Source organism: Sphaeramia orbicularis, unplaced genomic scaffold, assembly GCF_902148855.1.
Source record: "Sphaeramia orbicularis unplaced genomic scaffold, fSphaOr1.1, whole genome shotgun sequence".
NCBI classification, from domain to species: domain Eukaryota; kingdom Metazoa; phylum Chordata; class Actinopteri; order Kurtiformes; family Apogonidae; genus Sphaeramia; species Sphaeramia orbicularis.
Window position 1 is genome coordinate 85,762 of NW_021941673.1, and position 19,410 is coordinate 105,171.

Here is a 19,410-nt window from a genome sequence, read left to right on the forward strand (position 1 = left end):
GTCCACGGGGGGTCCAACGGGGGCTTCAAAGGTACACACACATATGGATGTGATGTTTGTTGTTGTTTATATTGTTTATGTTGTTTGTTTATGTTTATGTCATTGTTGTTTGTGTGAGCAGCAGGGAAGTCCACTAACTGGGAAGGTGGGATCCGGGTCCCAGGTCTGGTCCGGTGGACTGGACGGATTCCCCCTGGGGTGGAGGTGGACCAGCCCACCAGTAACATGGACCTGTTCCCCACCCTGGTCCGGCTCAGCGGGGCCACAGTACCACAGGACCGGTGAGTGAACTGGTCTGAACCGGATCAGACCCTTATCTGGGGTGGTCCCTGTTGGTCCCTGTGTGTCCCCTTTGGTCCTGTTGGTCCCTGTCCTGACTCTCTCTGTCCTGTCCCAGTCCCATAGACGGTCTGGACCTCATGTCCCTGTTGGAGGGGACAGTCCAGCGCTCTGGACATGACTTCCTGTTCCACTACTGTAACTCCTACCTGAACGCCGTCCGATGGAACCCCCCCAACGGTGAGTCCACCTCCAAGGGACCAGGGTACGGGTCCAGGGTTTACAGGACCAGGGTACACGTCCCAGGTCTACAGGACCAGGGTACAGGTCCTATTTGTCCACTTACACAAGGACCCTGTAAAGACCCCCTTAGAACAGGACTGGATCCTGTGATGGGGTTTGGACCTTCAACATTTAATATTCAATATCTGTGCATGAACGATCAATATTAGAATGAAACATTCAACATCTGTCTGTGTTTTAAGGTGGTATTGTGTGTTTCCCTCACTTGTGAACCAGACCCTCACATACTTGAACTCCTCCACTTGGGGCAAAGACTCTCCTTGAGGCCAACTGATAGTCCTCCTCCATGGCCTCCCCAGACTCCACCCAGACCCAAGTTTTTGCCTCCACCACCGCTCGGGCTGCGGTACGCCTGTCCTGCCGGTACCCATCAGCTCCTCTGGAGTCCCACGAGCCAACAAGGCTCCATCAGACTCCTTCTGCAGCTTGACAGCATCCCTTACTTACAGGGTCCACCACCAGGTTCGGGGATCGCCGCCACAACAGGCACCGGAGACCCTGGACCACAGCTCCAAGCAGCCGCTTCGACAACGGAGGTGGAGAACATGGTCCACTGGGACTCAATGTGCCCAACCTGCCCCTGGATCTGGGAGGAGCTCAGCTGGAGGTGGGAGTTGAAGACCGCGCTGACATCGGGCTCTGCCAGATGTTCAACAGACCCTCACAACACGTCTGGGCATGCCCAGTCTCCCTCCTCCACCAGCAGATCCAACTCACCACCAGGTGGTGATCGGTTTACAGCTCCGCCCCTCTCTTCACCCAAGTGTCCAAAACACGCAGTCGGAGGTCTGATGACACGACAACGAAGTGGATCATGGACTTCCGGCCTAGGGTGTCCTGGTGCCACGTGCACTTCTGGACCTCCCTGTGTTGGAACATGGTGTTTGTTCTGGACAAACCATCATCCTCCTCTGCGCATGTCTGTCAAACCGCCAGCGGATCTACTCTTAGAAATCCAGCCTTTTAACTACTTATTTCTTGTCTTTCAACGCTTACTCACTTGAACCTAACCTCTTAACCGTGTCTTCTTAACTTGACGCCATCAACCCAAACCTCCATCAGGGCAGGTAAGTATTGTCAGTGGATCCTTACCTGTGGCTGTCACCCACCGCTTCCCGCGCTCTGCCCCTGGTATCTCGCTGTTACCACCATGGCGTCATCCTCATCAGCCGGAGATAGTCCTCTCGTCCAAGCAAACAAAACCCTGGTAAAGGCTTACCAAACTATCGCAGATCTCAAAGAGGAAATACTGCGCCTCTCCGCAGAACTCGTGGAGAAAAATGCCCAGCTCTGTGGTTTCTCCAGCCGCCTTCCCACACTGTCCAGTCTGTTCCTGAACAGCCCACAGAAGCCCAAAGCCTCCTGTGATGATACGGTGTTATGGGATCCTTCCTCTGCCTGTCCTCGCCCCCTGTGTTCTACACCCTGGTCTGAAGTGGTGATTCGTGGCCGCAAAAAGAACACGAGCAAAGACTCACAACCGCCGACCATCAGCACATCAAACCGCTTCAGCGTCCTGTCCGTGGAGGACGCTCCGGCTCCCCCCGCTGTGGCTGATGTGCCCCCCATCCCACCTGGGTCTGTCTGGGAACCGGCTCCTGCTAACACCGTGGCTGCCACCGAGCTGATTACCGGCGACGGTCCTAAAGCCGGTCCTCCTGTAAAGCCATCGAACAAGGGTCCCCGCTCCTCGGTCCGTTCTTTGGCCCGACGCCGCCTCCTCCGAGAGGCCGTCCGCCGTCACTCCGATGGTCTACCCGTGGAATGTCCACCTAGAGAGCCCAGGAACCCTTCACCTTCAACACCGTCTCCTCGACCACTTTTCCTTCCGACCACCGCTATCCTCGGGGACTCCATCATCCGTACCGTCCGTTTCTTTAACGCCATAACCAGGTGTTTTCCTGGTTCCACCGTCACCTCCATCCTCCATGAACTGCCTCAGCTGCTGCTCTCGCTGCCATCCACCGTTACCCGGATCATAGTTCACGTGGGCTTCAATGACACTTCTGTTCAACAGTCCGAAGTGACAAAGGTTCATTTTAAAAACCTCTTTGATAAACTGAAAGGATCCGGGAAGGCTGTTTTCATTTCCGGGCCCCTCCCCTCCTTTGCCCGTGGTGTGGGCCGTTTCAGCCGACTCCTCAGTCTGAACACCTGGCTCCAGTCCGCCTCTGCTCTGAACGGCTTCAGTTTTATTGATAACTTTAATCTGTTCTGGAACCGCTCCTCCTTCTACAAGTCCGATGGTGTCCATCCCTCTAGACTAGGCAGCAGGGTCTTGGCTCAAAACATCCAACACGCTGTCCTGACCAAAACCACACCCACACCAGTGTGACTATGCCCTCCCTCTTCTGCTGCAGTCACCTGCTCCCCCTGCTGGTCACATCTAATATCACCACGTTCAGAGTCTGCTGTAAAACCTGTAGTGAGAATGAACACCACCCCAGCTGATCTGTCCTCCTCTCCCAGGCCCTCACTGTCCACCTGTCAACTAACCACCTCAGTGAATTCCTCTTCTCCTTCCCCATCTCCAGCAGCCTACACCTCTGCCTTGCTCTTCCCCATTCCTGTCATATCCAGGTCTCGTATGGGGTTTCACTCTGCTAAAAGGCATCGTAGGTGGTTCAGACAAATCCCATTACACACAGCGGACACGAACACCATGACGTTACCACCACCTAGCCGGTTTGGATTACTAAATGCACGTTCCATTGCCAATAAATCCTTCTCCCTAAATGAGCTTTTTACCAACAGGAACTTGGATGCATTATTCCTGACGGAGACGTGGCAGAGGGATGGGGAGTTCATTCATTTAAATGAACTGTGCCCTCCTGGCTGCTCTGCTGTTGGTCAGCCCCGCCCCTGTTGCCGGGGCGGTGGCCTGGCTGTAGTGCACCAAGACAAATACATATGCAGAGGGATGAGCACCGATGACTTTCCCTCATTTGAGTCACAATGATCCAGATTGGCTGGTCCAGTGTGTTTTACTGTTTCTTAATCTACCGTCCCCCTGGCCCTGCTGGTGCCTTCTTAAGCGATTTCAGTGATTTCCTAACATCAATAATAAAACTGGAGAAGGTTTTAATTCTTGGGGATTTCAATCTGCACATCGATAACAATTCATCCAGCCCAGCAATGGAACTTTTAGCCATGACTGACACTTTTAACCTCAAACAACATGTATCTGGCCCCACCCACAAGAAAGGCCACACCCTGGACCTGGTTTTCTCACTGGGCTTACACGTCACAAATGTGTGTGTTGAGGATGTGCACTTGAGTGATCATTGTGGTGTGTTTTTTGACTTACGTGTGCCTCTGGAGCCCAAGCCTGCACCTAGAAGGGCCAAGAGGAGGATCATTACAGAGTCCACAGCCCAGGATTTCCGTGCCCTGTTTAACCCTAGTCTTCTTAATGAGTGTCCCGATGTTGATGAGTTTATCCAGTGCTTCTCCACACACTGCAGCTCTATTCTGGACCAGGTGGCTCCCCTGAAAACCAATGTCACTCGTAAGTGGTCTTGTCCCTGGATAAATGAAAACATCTTAAACCTAAGGAGAACTTGTTGCAAAACTGAGCGTCTTTGGAAATCAACCCAGTTGGAAGTACACAGGTTACATCTGAAAGATCTCATAACCTCATTAAATAAAATGATTAAGGAGGCAAGATCCAGCTACTTCCACAAACTTAGAGCCACAAACAAGAAAAACCCCAAAGTAATCTGTGACACAGTCCAGTCCAGTGTGTCCCCTGCTGTCCTCCCCCCCCCCCCCCCCCCGTGCTCTGTAAAGCTGACATCAGTGACTTCCTAAACTTCTTCACAGACAAGATCAGGGATATTAAACACAATATCCCACCACCCTCTGGCCGTCTGACCCTATCTGATCCCCCTCTGCAAACCTGGTCCTCTTTCGACCCTGTGACACTGGAGGACATCTCAGCACTTTTATCCAAAACGAAACCCTCCTCCAACTCTGCAGACATCCTTCCCCATAAGCTCCTTGTCGGTGTCTTTGACACTATTGGACCATGGGTCACAAAGTTTTTTAACCTGCTGCTCTCAACTGGTTTGTTTCCCAGCTCCTTCAAACAGGCCATCATAGAACCTAAACTAAAGAAAACCACACTGGACCCCACAGACTTCAAAAGCTACAGGCCCATTTCAAAGCTCCCCCTATTGGCCAAAATCCTTGAGAAGGCAGTGTCTAAACAACTTACAGCTTTTCTGGAGACACACCAGATCTATGACACTTTTCAGTCTGGGTTTAGACAACGCCACTCAACACAAACCGCACTATTAAAAGTGTCTAGTGACATCCTGATGGAGGCTGACTCCAGGAAATCCACGGTCTTGGTCCTGCTAGATCTGTCCTCGGCCTCTGACACAGTGGACCATACCATAATGATTGAGAGACTGAGGGACCTGGTAGGGACGTCAGGTCCTGTGCTAGACTGGTTCTCCTCTTACCTGACCGGCAGAAGCTTCACTGTGTCAATAAACAACTTCCAATCTGACTCAGCGGATCTACTGTGTGGTGTGCCCCAAGGCTCTGTCCTGGGACCAGTGCTATTCTTACTCTATGTCCTCCCACTTGGCCACATTATCCGACAGTACAGTGATGTCTCCTATCATCTATTCGCGGATGACATCCAGATATACTGCTCCTTTAACTCCTCTGAGCCCCACAAACTGAGTTCCTTAATCATCTGCTTGTCAGAGCTGAAGCAGTGGCTAAATGAGAACAGCCTCCAGCTGAACTCCAGTCAAACACAGACCCTCATCACTGACCCGGACAGTGCAATCCCAGGGATCAAACATCACCTTGGAGACCTGAGTTCCTCGGTAAAGTCCAAACTGAGGAATCTGGGCGTCATCTTTGACCAGGACATGTCTTTAGAATTCTACTCCAAACACCTGGTGAAAAACTGTTTCTTCCACCTACGCAACATCTCCAAACTCAGATCTATGGTGTCCACAAATGAGCTCGAGATGATCGTTCACGCTTTTGTGTCTTCTGGCTTAGACTACTGCAACAGCCTGTTTACATGCTTAAACAAGAAGGAGCTGGCCCGTCTACAGTTTGTCCAGAACTCTGCTGAAGCCTTCTGACCCGCACAAACAGGAGAACCCACATCACTCCCATCCTTAAATCTCTCCACTGGCTACTGTTCTATATCGTCTTCATTTCAAAATTCTGGTGCTAACTTTCCGGGCCCTACATGGCCAGGCCCCTGCATACATTGCTTCCCTGATCCAGCCCTACAGCTCGACTCGTAGCCTGAGGTCTTCAGGACAGCACCTGCTGATGGTTCCACACACCTGCTGATGGTTCCACACACCTGCTGATGGTTCCACACACCTGCTGATGGTTCCACGGACCTGTTTTAGCACACGCGGTGACAGGTCTGTTAAAGCTGTGGACCACATCTATGGAATGACCTGCCTCTACACCTACGGTCCATGGACTCTGCACAGAGCTTTAAGAAACACCTCCAAACCCTCCTGTTCAAAAAAGCTTTTTAGTCTCCCACCTGACCCAGGACCACCACAAACTGATTATACTCTATGTATTCATCATAACGTACTCCATGTGTCATCCCCCGACCCCCCCCCCCCCCCCCCCAGTCTCTCTATATCTCTATTGCTCTCTCTTTTCTCCTCCTTTACTCTCTCTCTCTTTAACCCCAACTGGTCCAGGCAGACGTCCATCCTTCAGGAGTCTGGGTCTGCTCCAGGTTTCTGCTGTTAAAGGGAAGTTTTTCCTTCCACTGTCACCAATCACAAGTGTTTGCCCCTGAAGGATTCTGTTGGGTCTGGAAACTTAATTTGATTCTGATTTGAATTGATAAAGCACTTTGTGACTCTGTCTGTGAAAAGTGCTCTAGAAATAAAATTTACTTACTTACTTACTTACAAACTGTGACGAGCACAGAAGTCCAAGAACAGAACACCCCTGGGGTTCAGATCGGGGGGGGCGTTCCTCCCCATCACCCCCCTCCAGGTCTCACTGTCATTGCCCACGTGGACGTTGAAGTCCCCCAGGAGAACACTGGAGTCCCCAGTTGCAGCACAATCCAGTACCCCTCCCAGGGACTCCAAGAAGGTCTGGTACTCTGCACTGCTGTTGGGCCCGTAGGCCCAGACAACCCTGTCCCCGCCCTGAAGGCGCAGGGACACCACCCTCTGGTTCACCGGGGTGAACTCCAACACATGACGGCTGAGCTGAGGGGCTATGACCACGCCCACACCAGCCCACCGCCGCTGACCACAGGCAATGTCAGAGAAGTGGAGAGTCCAGCCCCTCTGGAGGGGTTGGGTTCCAGAGTCCAGCCCCTCTGGAGGGGTTGGGTTCCAGAGCCCCACCTGTGTGTAGAGGTGAGTCCCATTAGATCTAGACGGTATCTGTCAACCTCCCTCACAAGCTCCGCCTTCTCCCCCCAGTGAAGTGACCCTAGAGCCAGACTCTGTGTCCGGGGATGGGGTCGTCCAGCCCCCTGCCGTCCACTGCCACCCAGTCCACACTGCACCCAGCCCCTACAGCTCCCTCGGTGGGTGGTGAGTCCACCGGAGGGCAGACCCATGTTGCTCCTTCGGGCTGGGCCTGGCCGGGCCCAGTGGGTAAAGGCCCGGCCACCAAGTGCTCACTTTTGAGCCCCAACCCCGGGCCTGGCTCCAGGGTGGGGCCTGGCTGGGCCATGTCGGGTGACATCACGTTCTTTAGATCTTTCTTCTTCGTAGGGGCTTTTGATTTACCCTCAGTCTACGTTCAAATCTTCACCTGTGGTCATGAGCTTTGGGTCAGGACCCAAAAGACCAGATCCAGGATACAAGCGGTCCACATGAGTTTCCTCCATAGGGTGGGTGGGTCCAGAGTAGAACCACTGCTCCTCCACATCCAGAGGAACCAGCTGAGGTGGATCAGACAGCTGGTTCAGATCCTTCTGGACTCCAACCTAGGAAGGTGTTCTGGGCATGTCCCACCAGGAGGAGGAGTCTGAGGAGAGGGAGGAGTCTGGGCATCCCTGCTTAGACTGTTACCCCGTGACCCGGCCCCCAGTAAGAGGAAGAGAATGGATGGATTGTGTGTTTCCTCTTTTATTTAAGGTGGTATTGTGTGTTTCTTCAGTTTTTTTAAGGTGGCGTTTTGGTGTTCCTCAGTGTATGAGTCCTTCTGCTTCACTCCAGACTTCTACCCAGACTCTCAGACCAGCTGTTTCCTGTGTGTTTTAAGGTGGTGTGCTGTTTCTTTCTTTTATTTAAGGGGGTATTGCTGTGTTCCAGGGTCCTCGGTGTATAAGGCCTTCTTCTTCACTCCAGACTTCTACCCAGACTCTCAGACCGGATGCTTCCACACCCACGTCTGCTTCTGTACACCTGGTCATGTGACCTACCACGACCCGCCTCTGCTGTTCGACCTATCCAAGGACCCGTCGGAGACCACACCCCTAACCCCGGACACCGACCCCGCCTACGGCGCCATCCTGGAGGCCATGAAGGAGGCGGAGCTAAGGCACCGACGCTCAGTGACGCCGGTGGAGAGTCAGATGAGTTTAGGACACCTGATGTGGAAACCATGGCTTCAGCCCTGCTGCTCCAGCTTCAGCCGCCTCTGCAGGTGTGACCAGGACCAGTAGGACCAGGCCCATCTGAGGTGCCCTGCTCAGACCCGGTCCAGACCTGCTCAGACCTGGTCCAGTCCTGGTCCAGACCTGAATCCTTCCTCATTCTCTGGACTCTTTTTTTTCCACACTGTAAAAAATAGACCCTGACTGTAGGCTTGGACTTATCATTTACTTTTTTTGACAGATGTAACTTTTCATGTTCCCATAACAGCTGTTTTTTTCTAAAAGCACATAGCAACAAATTTAGCAACTTAAAAACAAATCAAAAACTAAAATTATGAGTTTGCAAAAAATGTTGTGAACTTAATGAAATAAACTAAAACTTATTTTATTTTTGAACATAAATAAAACTTTAAAACTAGAAAAAAAACAATGAAATGAATGTTTGTTCTAGTCAGGGTTGGATTCAGGTTCTAGAACCACAGTTAAAGGAAACAGATGTTAAGATAATACAGTGGGTTAGCCTTAGCATGCTAATGCTAAGGCTAGGTGTATTAGGATGGGTGCCATACAGAAACTGAAGTTACCTTCTGGGATCATACTGTGATTTAACCCTTTCCTTATCCTTAATGTGCTAATGCTAATATGCTAATGCTAGTACTAGGTACTGTTTCAGATGGGTGAACTCCATAGACCAAATTTCCCTCTAAAGGTAATAAAGTTAACGTGTTTTTTGTTTGTTTTTAACATTTGAATTGACTGTTTATTGAACTGGTTCCATTTTTTTCAGGTTTTAAACAGAATCGTCTGAATGTTGGAAATCAGATTAATTTGACTTACTTACTAATGAACAGTTTAATTAAATGTATCAACATAGTTTCTTAACTGTTGTGAATGAACCCAGATGTCGTTAGTCATTAGTGTCATTTAACGGTTAAATGTGTGATAATGGACTGAACTTCAGATAATTAGTGGATTTAATAGTTTAAACCCGGTTTTAAATGTGGTTTAACGTCAGCATTTGTGTTGAACTCAGTCCAGTTTCAGATTCTGTTTGATTTGTCACTTTATTATTATTATTATTACTAGTAGTAGTATTATTAGTATTAGTAGTATTATTCTATGTGGGTTAAATGTGCAGAATCTGTTGGACTGTGGGTTCTAGAATCATCAGAACCAACATGAACATGAGATGAAACCACAGAACGACTTCTATGAAGAATTATATGTAAAAAAACAAAAATAATCAGAGAAACAAAGAAAGGATGAAAGAAGTGACAGGTGGAGGAATGACATCAGTCAAAGGTCGTGTGTGTGGGTCACATGGTTTAAACTGTTCTTCTGTGGTTCCAACACCCAGTAACAGCGCAGGGTTTGGGTCATGTGACTGCAGGGCTTTTACCCGTTTTATCTTTTTATCTGTTTTCCACTTGTTTTTCCTTTTTTCCCACCTGTTCTTTCTTTGTTTTCCCTCTGTTTTTCATTTGTTTTCTGCATGTTGTCCTTCTTTTTCCATCTCTTTTCCCTGATTTTCCACCATTTTCCCATCTTTTCTCTGCCAGTTTTCTTTCTGTTTTTCTATTTTTCATCTATCTGTTTTTCCACCCATTTTTCTTTTTCTGTATCCTTTAAACCTCACTCTATCTTCTGTTTTCCCTGTCTCTCTCTCTTTCCTTTAATCCCACTTCTCTCTCTTCCTTGTTCATTACCTCTCTCTTCTCCTCTTTTCCATCTCCTGTTCTTTTTTCTTGGATGTTCTCTTCTGTCGTTTCCCTCCCTCCTTTTCCTTTCTTTTCTCTCCCTTTTCCTTCTTTTCCCTCATCCTTTTCCTTTCTTTTCTCTTTTTCCTCTCTCCATTTTCCTCTCTCCTTCTTTTTCCTCTCTCCTTCTTTTTCCTCTTTCTTTCCTCTCATCCTTCTTTTTTCTTATCTCTCTGAACACATTTCAGTTCTGCCTTCACTGAACTCAGCACTGGTCGAATTCAACAAAGAAGAGCGGAGGGTCAGAGGGAGGCGGAGCTTAACACAGACCTGGACGTCTGGACCCAGGGAGTCAAACGGAGACACGGGTGGGTGTCCGTTCCTCCCCCCTGTTCCTCCCCCCTGTTACTGCTGCTTATATTTCTCTCTAACTGTAAATCTACTCTCAGATGTGTGCTGTCGTCCACAGTGTGTGTTTAAATCAGATCCTTCATGTTTTTGTCATGAACGACTCCTGAACCTTTGAAGTTCAATCAGTGGAATTTAATTCAGACAGTTCAAATTAAAGCTTCAATAAGTGACTGGTCCTTCGTCTCCGCCCTCGTCCTCAGCTCATCCATGACTCCGCCTTCAGGAAGCGGACGGCGTCGTTGAATCCTTGTTGACACAGAGTCTGCATGTGTGTGTGGGACGGAGGAAACAAGGCCTGGTTCAGACGAATGAGGTTCTCCAACGACAACTGATGAGGACCAAGGAGGACCACCGAGAACATACGGAATAGAAGACATGCAGGTGAACATCTCAAACACACTTGAACTGAGTTTAAAGGTGCAGACTTTGGTGTCCAGTGTTTCCTCAGATCTGTCCGTCCTCAGTCCTCTCCTCGGTCTCATTGGTCCGTTCGTCTGTCTGTCATTCCTCAGCTGAATCTCTTCCTCATGCTGAACGCTTTCTTCGTTCCACAAACAGAACCATGTGTTTACGTTCAGAGTCTGGAGGAACTGGACATCTGAGGAATGTTTTTGTCACGACGTGCATTGTGGGAAGTAGAGGTTCACGCAGCCTCCGATTCCCACAATGCACGTCGCGACAAAAACATTCCTCAGATGCCTACTGGTCCCAGGTAGGTCCAGGTGGGTCTAGTGGGTCCAGGTGGGTGTAGTGGGTCTACTGGTCCTTGGTCCACCTACCATTATGTCCATGTTGGCCAGTCTGAGGCGGCGTCCGGAGCGTCCCCTGTGGACCGGACACACGTCCTGCGGTCCAGAGAATGGAGACACGGTGATGGTCCGGCCCACAGGGAGGAGGGGCAAGCTGTCGGAGAAGCCCCCGTCCACCCACCTCTGAAACAGAACAAACTGTCACTGCCCACCCCTGTCAGGCTCCACCCACCTCTGAAATACACAGCAACCTGTCAATCTGATTGGACCGCCTCTGTCAGGCTCCACCCACCTCCCCTCGGAACTCCATCGCCTGGAACCCAGCATAGACCGGAACGAAGCTGCTGGCTAGGAGGACCTGCAGGAAGAACCAGATAACCAGGGGTCAATGGGAGTCATCAGGGGTCAACAGGATTCATCAAGGGTCAGTGGAGGTCATCGGGGGTCAACAGTTCTCAATAGGGGTCACCAGGAGTCATCAGGGGTCATCAGTGGTCAACAGGGATCACTGGGTCAGCAGTGTTCAATGGGGGTTAACAAGGGTCAACAGGAGTCAACGGGTCAACAGTGGTCAACGGGGGTTAACGGGTCATCGGGGGTCAACAGTGGTCAAAGGGGGTCAACAAGGGTCATCACAGGTCAACAGGAGTCATCAGGTCAGCAGCAGTCAACAGGGGTCAACAGGAGTCATCAGGTCAACAGTGGTCAAAGGGGGTCAGTAGGGTCAACAGGGGTCATCAGGTCAATAGTGGTCAACAGGGATCAACGGGAGTTAACGGGGTCATCAGGGGTCACCAGGAGTCATCAGTGGTCAACAGGGGTCAACAGTGGTCAACAGTAGTCAACGGGGCTCAACAGGGGTCATCAGGGGTCAACAGGAGTCATCAGGGGTCAATGAGGTGAACAGTGGTCAATGGGGGTCAACAGTGGTCAGTGGGGTCAAAAGGGGTCAACAGTGGTAAACGAAGGTCATCGAGGGTCAACAGGGGTCATCGGGGGTCAAAAGTGGTTAACAGAGATGAACAGTGGTCAACAGGGATTAACGGGGGTCAACATGGGTCAAAAGGGGGTCAACCGGGGTCAACAGTGGTTAATGGGGGTCAACAGGGGTAAACAGGAGTCAACAGTGGTCAACAGGGTCATCAGGGGTCAACAGGGTCACCAGGAGTCATCAGGGGTCAACGTTGGTCAACAGGAATCATCGGTTCAACAGTGGCCAACAGGGGTCAACGGGGGTCATCAGAGGTCAACAGGGGTAATAAGTGGTCAACAGTGGTCAGCAGGGTTAACAGGGTCATCAGGGGTCAACAGGCTCATTGGGTCAACGGGAGTCAACAGGGTCACCAGGAGTCATCAGGGGTCAACGGTGGTCAACAGGAGTCATCGGGTCAACAGTGGTCAATGGGGGCCAACAGGGTCAACAGTGGTCAACGGGGGTCAAAAGGGGTGAACAATGGTCAACAGTGGTCACCGGAGGTCATCAGGGGTCAACAGGGGTCATCGGGGTCAAAAGTGGTTAACAGGGGTGAATAGTGGTCAACAGGGATTAATGAAGGTCAATGGGGGTCAACAGTGGTCCACGGGGGTCACCAGTGGTCAACGGGGGTCAACGGGTATAAACAGGAGTCAACAGTGGTCAACAGGTTTATCAGGGGTCAACAAGGTCACCAGGAGTCATCAGGGGTCAACATTGGTCAACAGGAGTCATCGGGTCAACAGTAGCTAATGGGGGTCAACAGGGGTCATCAGTGGTCAACAGGGTCAACGGGGGTCAACAGGGTCATCAGGGGTCAACGGGGGTCAACAGGAGTCATCGGGTCAACAGGGGTCAACAGGGTCAACTGGGGTTATCATGGGTCAACAGGGTCATCAGGGGTAAACAGGGGTTATCGGGGTCAACAATGGTCAACAGGGTCAACGGGGGTCACCAGGAGTCATCGGGTCAACAACGGTCAACGGGAGTCAACAGGGGTCAACAATAGCAAACAGGAGTCATCAGGGTCAACAGGAGCACCAGTGATCAACAGGGGTCAACAGAGGTCAGCGGGGGTGAACAGGAGTCATTTGGGGTCAACAGGAGTGAATAGTGGTCAACAGGGATCAATGGGAGTCAACAATGGTCAACAGGAGTCATCAGGGGTCAGTGTTGGTCAACAGGAGTCATCAGGTCAACAGTGGCCAACGGGGATCAACAGGGGTCAACTGGGTCATCAGGGGTCAACAGGGGTCATCGGTCATCAGTGGTCAACGGGGTCATCAGGGGTTAAAAGTGGTTAACAGGGGTCAGGAGGGTCACCAGGGTCAACAGGGGTTATCAGGGGTCAACAGTGTCACCAGGAGTCAACAGTGGTCAATGGGGATCAACAGTGGTCAACAGGAGTCATCAGGTCAACAGTGGTCAACGGGGTCAACAGCATGTAGGTGTTTAAAGGGGCCTCTGTGGGCGGGACACCTTCAGACTCAGGCTTTGATTGACAGGTGTGTGTTTTGTTTTTTTTATTTGTGGTTCTAGGGCAGATCCGGACCCAGACCAGGTCCACGTACCCAGACCAGGTCTGCGTACCGGACTCAGACCAGGTCCACGTACCGACACCAGCTCATCTCTGGACCTGAACTGCGACACTATGTGGTTCCGTCCGGTTCTAGAGTGGGTGATGGACACGTGGAGGCGGTCCGTGGCCCGGCGGTGGGCGTCACCTGGAAGGATGTCCTCCAGCCCCTCCCTGAGGAGAACACGCCATTGGTCAGGTAACAAACTCAGGTCATGTGACGGTTGGGTCATGTGACTTTGGGGTCATGTGACACAGGTCTGTCCATTGGCCTTCATCAGAACAGCAGTGAATCATGGGTAAATTTTACCGCAGTGCGAGCATGAAGTCGAATCCTGGTGTGACGGCGCCGAAGCGCTGGCGTCTGACGGTGTCGGCCAATGAGAGGGTGAAGTCTGTACACGCCTGGAAACACAAACAAATAAACAAATAAATAAATCACCATTGAACTAAAAAAACAACTGTCAAACCAACAAACACAAGCAGACGTTCATTTATCTGAACATTTCATTTTTGGATTAAATCTGGTTTTATTTGAACTTCTGTGATTATTGTGGTCAAAATAAAAACGTGCAGCTTTTAAACATTTAATTCAGTTAAAACTAAATAATATCAGATAAATGTTGATTATTACAGTTTCAGTTCAGTGTTTTTAAAGATTGATCAAAGTTCCAAACATGATCCAATTAAATCTGTTTAATATGAAGGAGAAAACTAGCCTGTTAAATCATGTTAATATCATGCTAATATCGTGTTAGTAACATGCTACTGTCTTAATATTGTGTTAATATCGTGTCAGTAACATGGAAATATGGTGTTAATGTTGTGCTAACATTGTGTTAATATTGTGTTAATATCATGTTAATATTGTGCTAATTTCTTGTTAATATTGTGCTTATATTGTGTTAATATCGTGCTAATATTGTGTTAATATCGTGTTAATATTGTGCTAATTTCTTGTTAATATCATGCTAATATTGTGTTAATATTGTGCTAATTTCTTGTTAATCTCGTGTTAATATCGTGCTAATATTGTGTTAATATCGTGCTAATATCGTGTTACTATCGTGCTAATATTGCGCTAATATTGTGTTAATATCGTGCTAATTTCTTGTTAATATCGTGCTAATATTGTGTTAATATCGTGCTAATTTCTTGTTAATATCGTGCTAATATTGTGTTAATATTGTGCTAATTTCTTGTTAATCTCGTGTTAATATCGTGCTAATATTGTGTTAATATCGTGCTAATATCGTGTTACTATCGTGCTAATATTGCGCTAATTTTGTGTTAATATCGTGCTAATTTCTTGTTAATATCGTGCTAATATTGTGTTAATATCGTGCTCATTTCTTGTTAATATCGTGCTACTATTGTGTTAATATCGTGCTCATTTCTTGTTAATATTGTGCTAATATCAAGTTAATATCGTGCTAATTTCTTGTTAATATCGTGCTAATATCAAGTTAATATTGTATTTGTTAAAGGTGCGCCACTGTCAGACCAGTACCTGTAGTTTGTCGGGCGCCGTAACGACCACGGCTGCCACCAACGCTCCGGCTGACGCCCCGGCACACGCCTTCAGGGATGCCGTCAGCCGGCCCCCGTGGCGAAGGACCGCCCCCACGGCGCCCAGCTGGTAAATACCCAGAAACCCACAGGCAGCGAAGGACAGGTTCAGCAGCGTCATCAGGCTGTCGACCAATCAGAAGAGGACGTTTGAACAACTGGAAAATAAGAACACAGAGCAGGGATTGGACGACTGAGGGAGTTTAACTGACAAACAGAAAGAAAAGAAAAAAACACAAACAGAAAGAAGAGAAAAGACAGAAAGAAAAGAAGAAACAGAAAGAAAAGAAGAAACAAACGACAAACATCTGACATTATATTAATCTATATAGTATTATATAAATTATATTATTCTATATGGTGTCATATAAATTATTCTATATGTTGTAAATGTGACATTAAATTATTCTATATATTCCATAAATTTTATATGTTGTAAATGTAAATTCTTCACCGTCTGAATGAAACTGAAGTAAAGTTACAAAAATACCTGTTACATTCAAATCCAATTACCATTCAAATCTGATGTTTGAATGTAGAAAGAATACAAATTAGTAATTATTATATTATTATTATTACTCATTAATTCTCCGTAATTCTTACTATTATTACTACTAAAAGTAATCCCTAATGACTATTAATAATTATTCTTATTTGTAGAAATAGTAATTATTTTTACTCTGATGTTTGAATGTAGAAATAAAGTTTATTTTTTTGTTTTTAATTATATGTTTGGTTTAGTTGGAGTATCCGTGATGATTCTGTTCATAATAAACACATTTTCAGTATTTTTTTTTTCAATATTTAATTAACTTAATTACAGATAAATATTTATTATTATTGTGTCAGTTGGACGGTATTCAAGACCTGTTCACGGACATGCTGTTAAAGTTTCAAACACAACGAAACAACAGATTACTTTAGTCTAAATCATAAAACTCTGAGTATTATGTCTGTTACAGTTTTCATATTAATGATAATAATTAGACTTAATTATTTAAAGTTTATTTCTTTTCTTTCCATCGGCTTAACTGTATATTTTTTTGCCAAATAATCGTTTTTCCTACCGTCCTGAACGCACCACAGTAACACTCCCGGTCCGACCTTTCACAGCAGAAAAACGCGGTGGTTTTTCGCTCTTTTTTCGTGTTTGAGTGAAAAACTTGAACTGAAACATGTCGAATATTTACGGATAAATGTTAGAGCAGGTCATTAAGGACGATTTTGAAAGAAATACCGGGATTTAGAGCCGGAAAACCACAATACGGGTCCGTCTCCACGGTAGCACGAAGCTACAGACAATCGGAAGTAGAGACCGGAACTTCCGGTTTGCGGGGCTTTCAAAATAAAAGCAAAGTAGACGACAAAATGATAAATAATGCAACTTTTTGACATTGTTTTTCTTTTTAATCTTGTTTTTGTTGCATCAAACCCATGACTTTTATGTTGTCCCATATTTCACACATTTTTTCGTTTTTTCTTTTTATTAATAATAGAATAATTATTTAATTAAATTTAATTTTCATCTTTTCACCATTTTTGCTGTAGTTTCATTTACAGTGTTTTTATTTAATTCCTTTTTTTTTTTTTTTTTTTTTTACCTCATTTTCATTGTTACATGTTTTTTGTTGCATCAGAATATTTCTATCATTTTATCTGGAGTCATTTATTTTTGTGTTTTTCTTTTTTTTCATCATTTCTGTCTTTGACATCAGTTTAACGAACATTTGTGACCCTGTGTCACATTTTCATCTTTTATCACTATTTTGTATCTATTCATACTTTTATTTACTTCTTTGTTTGTTTATTTACTTCCTTGTTTGTTTATTTACTTCTTTGTTTGTTTGTCTTTGACGTCATTTTCACTCTTTCGATCCCGTCTGTCACATTCAAAAGTTTCCCCTCGTTTTCATCTTTGCCGTCCTTTTCCTGTCATTAAATCTGTTTCATCTGTCACATTATTTTTCCTTTTTTACATTTTATTCATGCAGCTGTTTGGTTTTTTTTTAGTCTTTTATGTCATGTTTAGACTTATTTGTTGCATTTTTCATACACACTCAAGGGGAATTGAAACCAGGGGGAGGGGCTAAAGGTGAGGGGAAAAAAGCAACAGGCAGGATGTGACAGATGGGGGGGGGGCTGCATTGTGATGTCACTGTGTGATGATGTCACTGTGTGATGTCACTGACTGTATTAACAGGCTGATTGTAAATGTATTCATTGATCTGCGTTTATTGATCCTCAGTTGTTTTTCTTTGTAAACTCAGTCCAAACTCATGTTACTGATCATCAGATGTTGTTATTTCATGGTATGGATCAGAGCCTTTTCTTTCTTATTGATCCAGTCTCACATGAACAGTTGGATTGGGCTCTGTCCTTCTGTCCTTCACATTCCAAAAACAGCCTCTTTCTTGTGTTTCTCTTTTGGGCTCCAGTTGAAACTCAATCTCTTTTTCTGCCACTGAACCAGTTTAATCTGGAGGAAAAAAGGCTGAAGTTTGAGACAGAGGACGGAATTAGACAAACACAGACGTACGTCCAGGAGGAGGAGGACGAAGACGACATCTGAGACCGAGAGAGAGAGGACAAAAACAGAGAGGACGACAACAAAGGACGAAAACAGAGAGGACGAAAACAGAGGATGACAACAGAGGACGAAAACAGAGAGGACGAAAACAGAGAGGACGAAAACAGAGGACGAAAACAGAGGACGACAAAAGAGGACGAAAACAGAGGACGACAACAGAGGACGAAAACAGAGAGGACGAAAACAGAGAGGACGAAAACAGAGGACGACAAAAGAGGACGAAAACAGAGGATGACAACAGAGGACGAAAACAGAGAGGACGAAAACAGAGGACGACAAAAGAGGACGAAAACAGAGGACGAAAACAGAGGACGACAACAGAGGACGACAAAAGAGGACGAAAACAGGACGACAACAGAGAGGACGAAAACAGAGAGGACGACAACAGAGAGGACGAAAACAGAGGACGACAAAAGAGGACGAAAACAGAGACGACAACAGAGGACGACAAAAGAGGACGAAAACAGGACGACAACAGAGAGGACGAAAACAGAGGACGACAAAAGAGGACGAAAACAGAGGGGACGACAACAGAGAGGACGAAAAAAGAGGACGACAAAAGAGGACGAAAACAGAGGACGACAACAGAGGACGACAAAAGAGGACGAAAACAGGACAACAACAGAGAGGACGACAAAAGAGGACGAAAACAGAGGACGACAAAAGAGGACGAAAACAGAGGACGACAACAGAGGACGACAACAGAGGACGACAACAGAGGACGACAACAGAGGACGAAAACAGGACGACAACAGAGAGGACGAAAACAGAGAGGACGACAACAGAGAGGACGACAACAGAGAGGACGACAACAGAGAGGACGACAACAGAGGACGACAACAGAGAGGACGACAACAGAGGACGAAAACAGGACGACAAAAAACAGAGGACGAAAACAGAGAGGACGACACACAGAGGACGACAAAGAGGACGAAACAGGGACGACAACAGAGGACGAAAACAGAGAGGACGAAAACAGAGAGGACGAAAACAGAGGACGACAAAAGAGGACGAAAACAGAGGACGACAACAGAGGACGACAAAAGAGGACGAAAACAGGACGACAACAGAGAGGAAAAAAAAAGAGAGAGGACAAAAACAGAGAGGACGAAAACAGAGGACGACAACAGAGAGGAAAAAAAAAAGAGAGGACAAAAACAGAGGGGACGAAAACAGAGGATGACAACAGAGAGGACGACAAAGAGAGGACGACAACAGAGAGGACAAAAAAAGAGAGGACAAAAACAGAGAGGACGAAAACAGAGGACGACAACAGAGAGGAAAAAAAACATAGAGGACGACAACAGAGAGGACGACAAAAGAGGACAAAAACAGAGACGACAACAGAGAGGACGACAACAGAGAGGACGAAAACAGAGAGGACGAAAACAGAGAGGACGACAACAGAGGACGACAACAGAGGACGACAACAGAGGACGACAAAAGAGGAGACGACAACAGAGAGGACGACAACAGAGGACGACAACAGAGAGGACGAAAACAGAGGGGACGAAAACAGAGGGGACGAAAACAGGGAGGACGAAAAGGGAGGACGAAAACAGAGGACGACAACAGAGAGGACAACAACAGAGGATGAAAACAGAGAGGACGACAAAAGAGGACGACAACAGAGGACGAAAACAGAGAGGACGACAACAGAGAGGACGAAAACAGGACAATAGAGAGGACGAAAACAGAGAGG

At 47.1% G+C, this 19,410-nt stretch overlaps 4 protein-coding genes across 9 annotated transcripts in view; 3 read left to right on the forward strand and 1 right to left on the reverse strand.

Moving 5' to 3' along the window:
- Positions 1-10,594, forward strand: part of sts (steroid sulfatase (microsomal), isozyme S) — a 19,899-nt gene extending 9,305 nt beyond the window's left edge. For 2 of the 4 annotated variants that reach the window (XR_003935021.1, XR_003935022.1), the window contains exons 8-13: positions 1-31; positions 122-281; positions 398-519; positions 7,863-8,232; positions 10,092-10,211; positions 10,455-10,594. The exon at positions 1-31 is cut by the window's left edge and continues 107 nt beyond it. Coding sequence is in view for 2 of the 4 variants with exons in the window: in XM_030130639.1 (XP_029986499.1) it covers positions 1-31; positions 122-281; positions 398-519; positions 7,863-8,215 (666 nt within the window). In the remaining 2 variants the exon portion in view is untranslated. Of the gene's footprint in view, positions 32-121; positions 282-397; positions 520-7,842; positions 9,627-10,091; positions 10,212-10,454 lie in introns of those variants that run through there. The other 2 variants (XM_030130639.1, XM_030130640.1) reach the window with 2 other exon arrangements.
- pnpla4 (patatin-like phospholipase domain containing 4) lies at positions 10,378-16,448 on the reverse strand. 3 transcript variants are annotated; one of them, XM_030130641.1, is made up of 7 exons: positions 16,359-16,448; positions 15,063-15,279; positions 13,863-13,957; positions 13,591-13,726; positions 11,296-11,361; positions 11,034-11,186; positions 10,378-10,582 (listed from the first exon to the last, which is right to left on the reverse strand). In XM_030130641.1, the coding sequence occupies exons 2-7, from the start codon at positions 15,240-15,242 to the stop codon at positions 10,451-10,453; spliced, it is 762 nt and encodes a 253-aa protein (XP_029986501.1). In that variant the 5' UTR covers positions 15,243-15,279; positions 16,359-16,448; the 3' UTR covers positions 10,378-10,450. The 3 variants fall into 3 exon arrangements, with proteins under 3 accessions (XP_029986501.1, XP_029986504.1, XP_029986502.1); XM_030130644.1 differs by having other exon boundaries at positions 16,203-16,424; XM_030130642.1 differs by having other exon boundaries at positions 15,063-15,278; positions 16,189-16,424.
- A 1,024-nt stretch (positions 16,449-17,472) lies between these two features.
- LOC115416775 (cilia- and flagella-associated protein 251-like) lies at positions 17,473-18,652 on the forward strand (the record flags this gene model as incomplete). The annotated part of the gene is made up of 2 exons (XM_030130637.1): positions 17,473-17,479; positions 17,664-18,652. Coding segments are annotated over exons 1-2 (996 nt in total), but the record flags the coding sequence as incomplete, so codon positions are not given.
- Position 18,653: 1 nt separating this feature from the next.
- LOC115416776 (octapeptide-repeat protein T2-like) lies at positions 18,654-19,410 on the forward strand (the record flags this gene model as incomplete). The annotated part of the gene is given in 2 exon segments (XM_030130638.1): positions 18,654-19,185; positions 19,187-19,410. Coding segments are annotated over 2 exon segments (651 nt in total), but the record flags the coding sequence as incomplete, so codon positions are not given.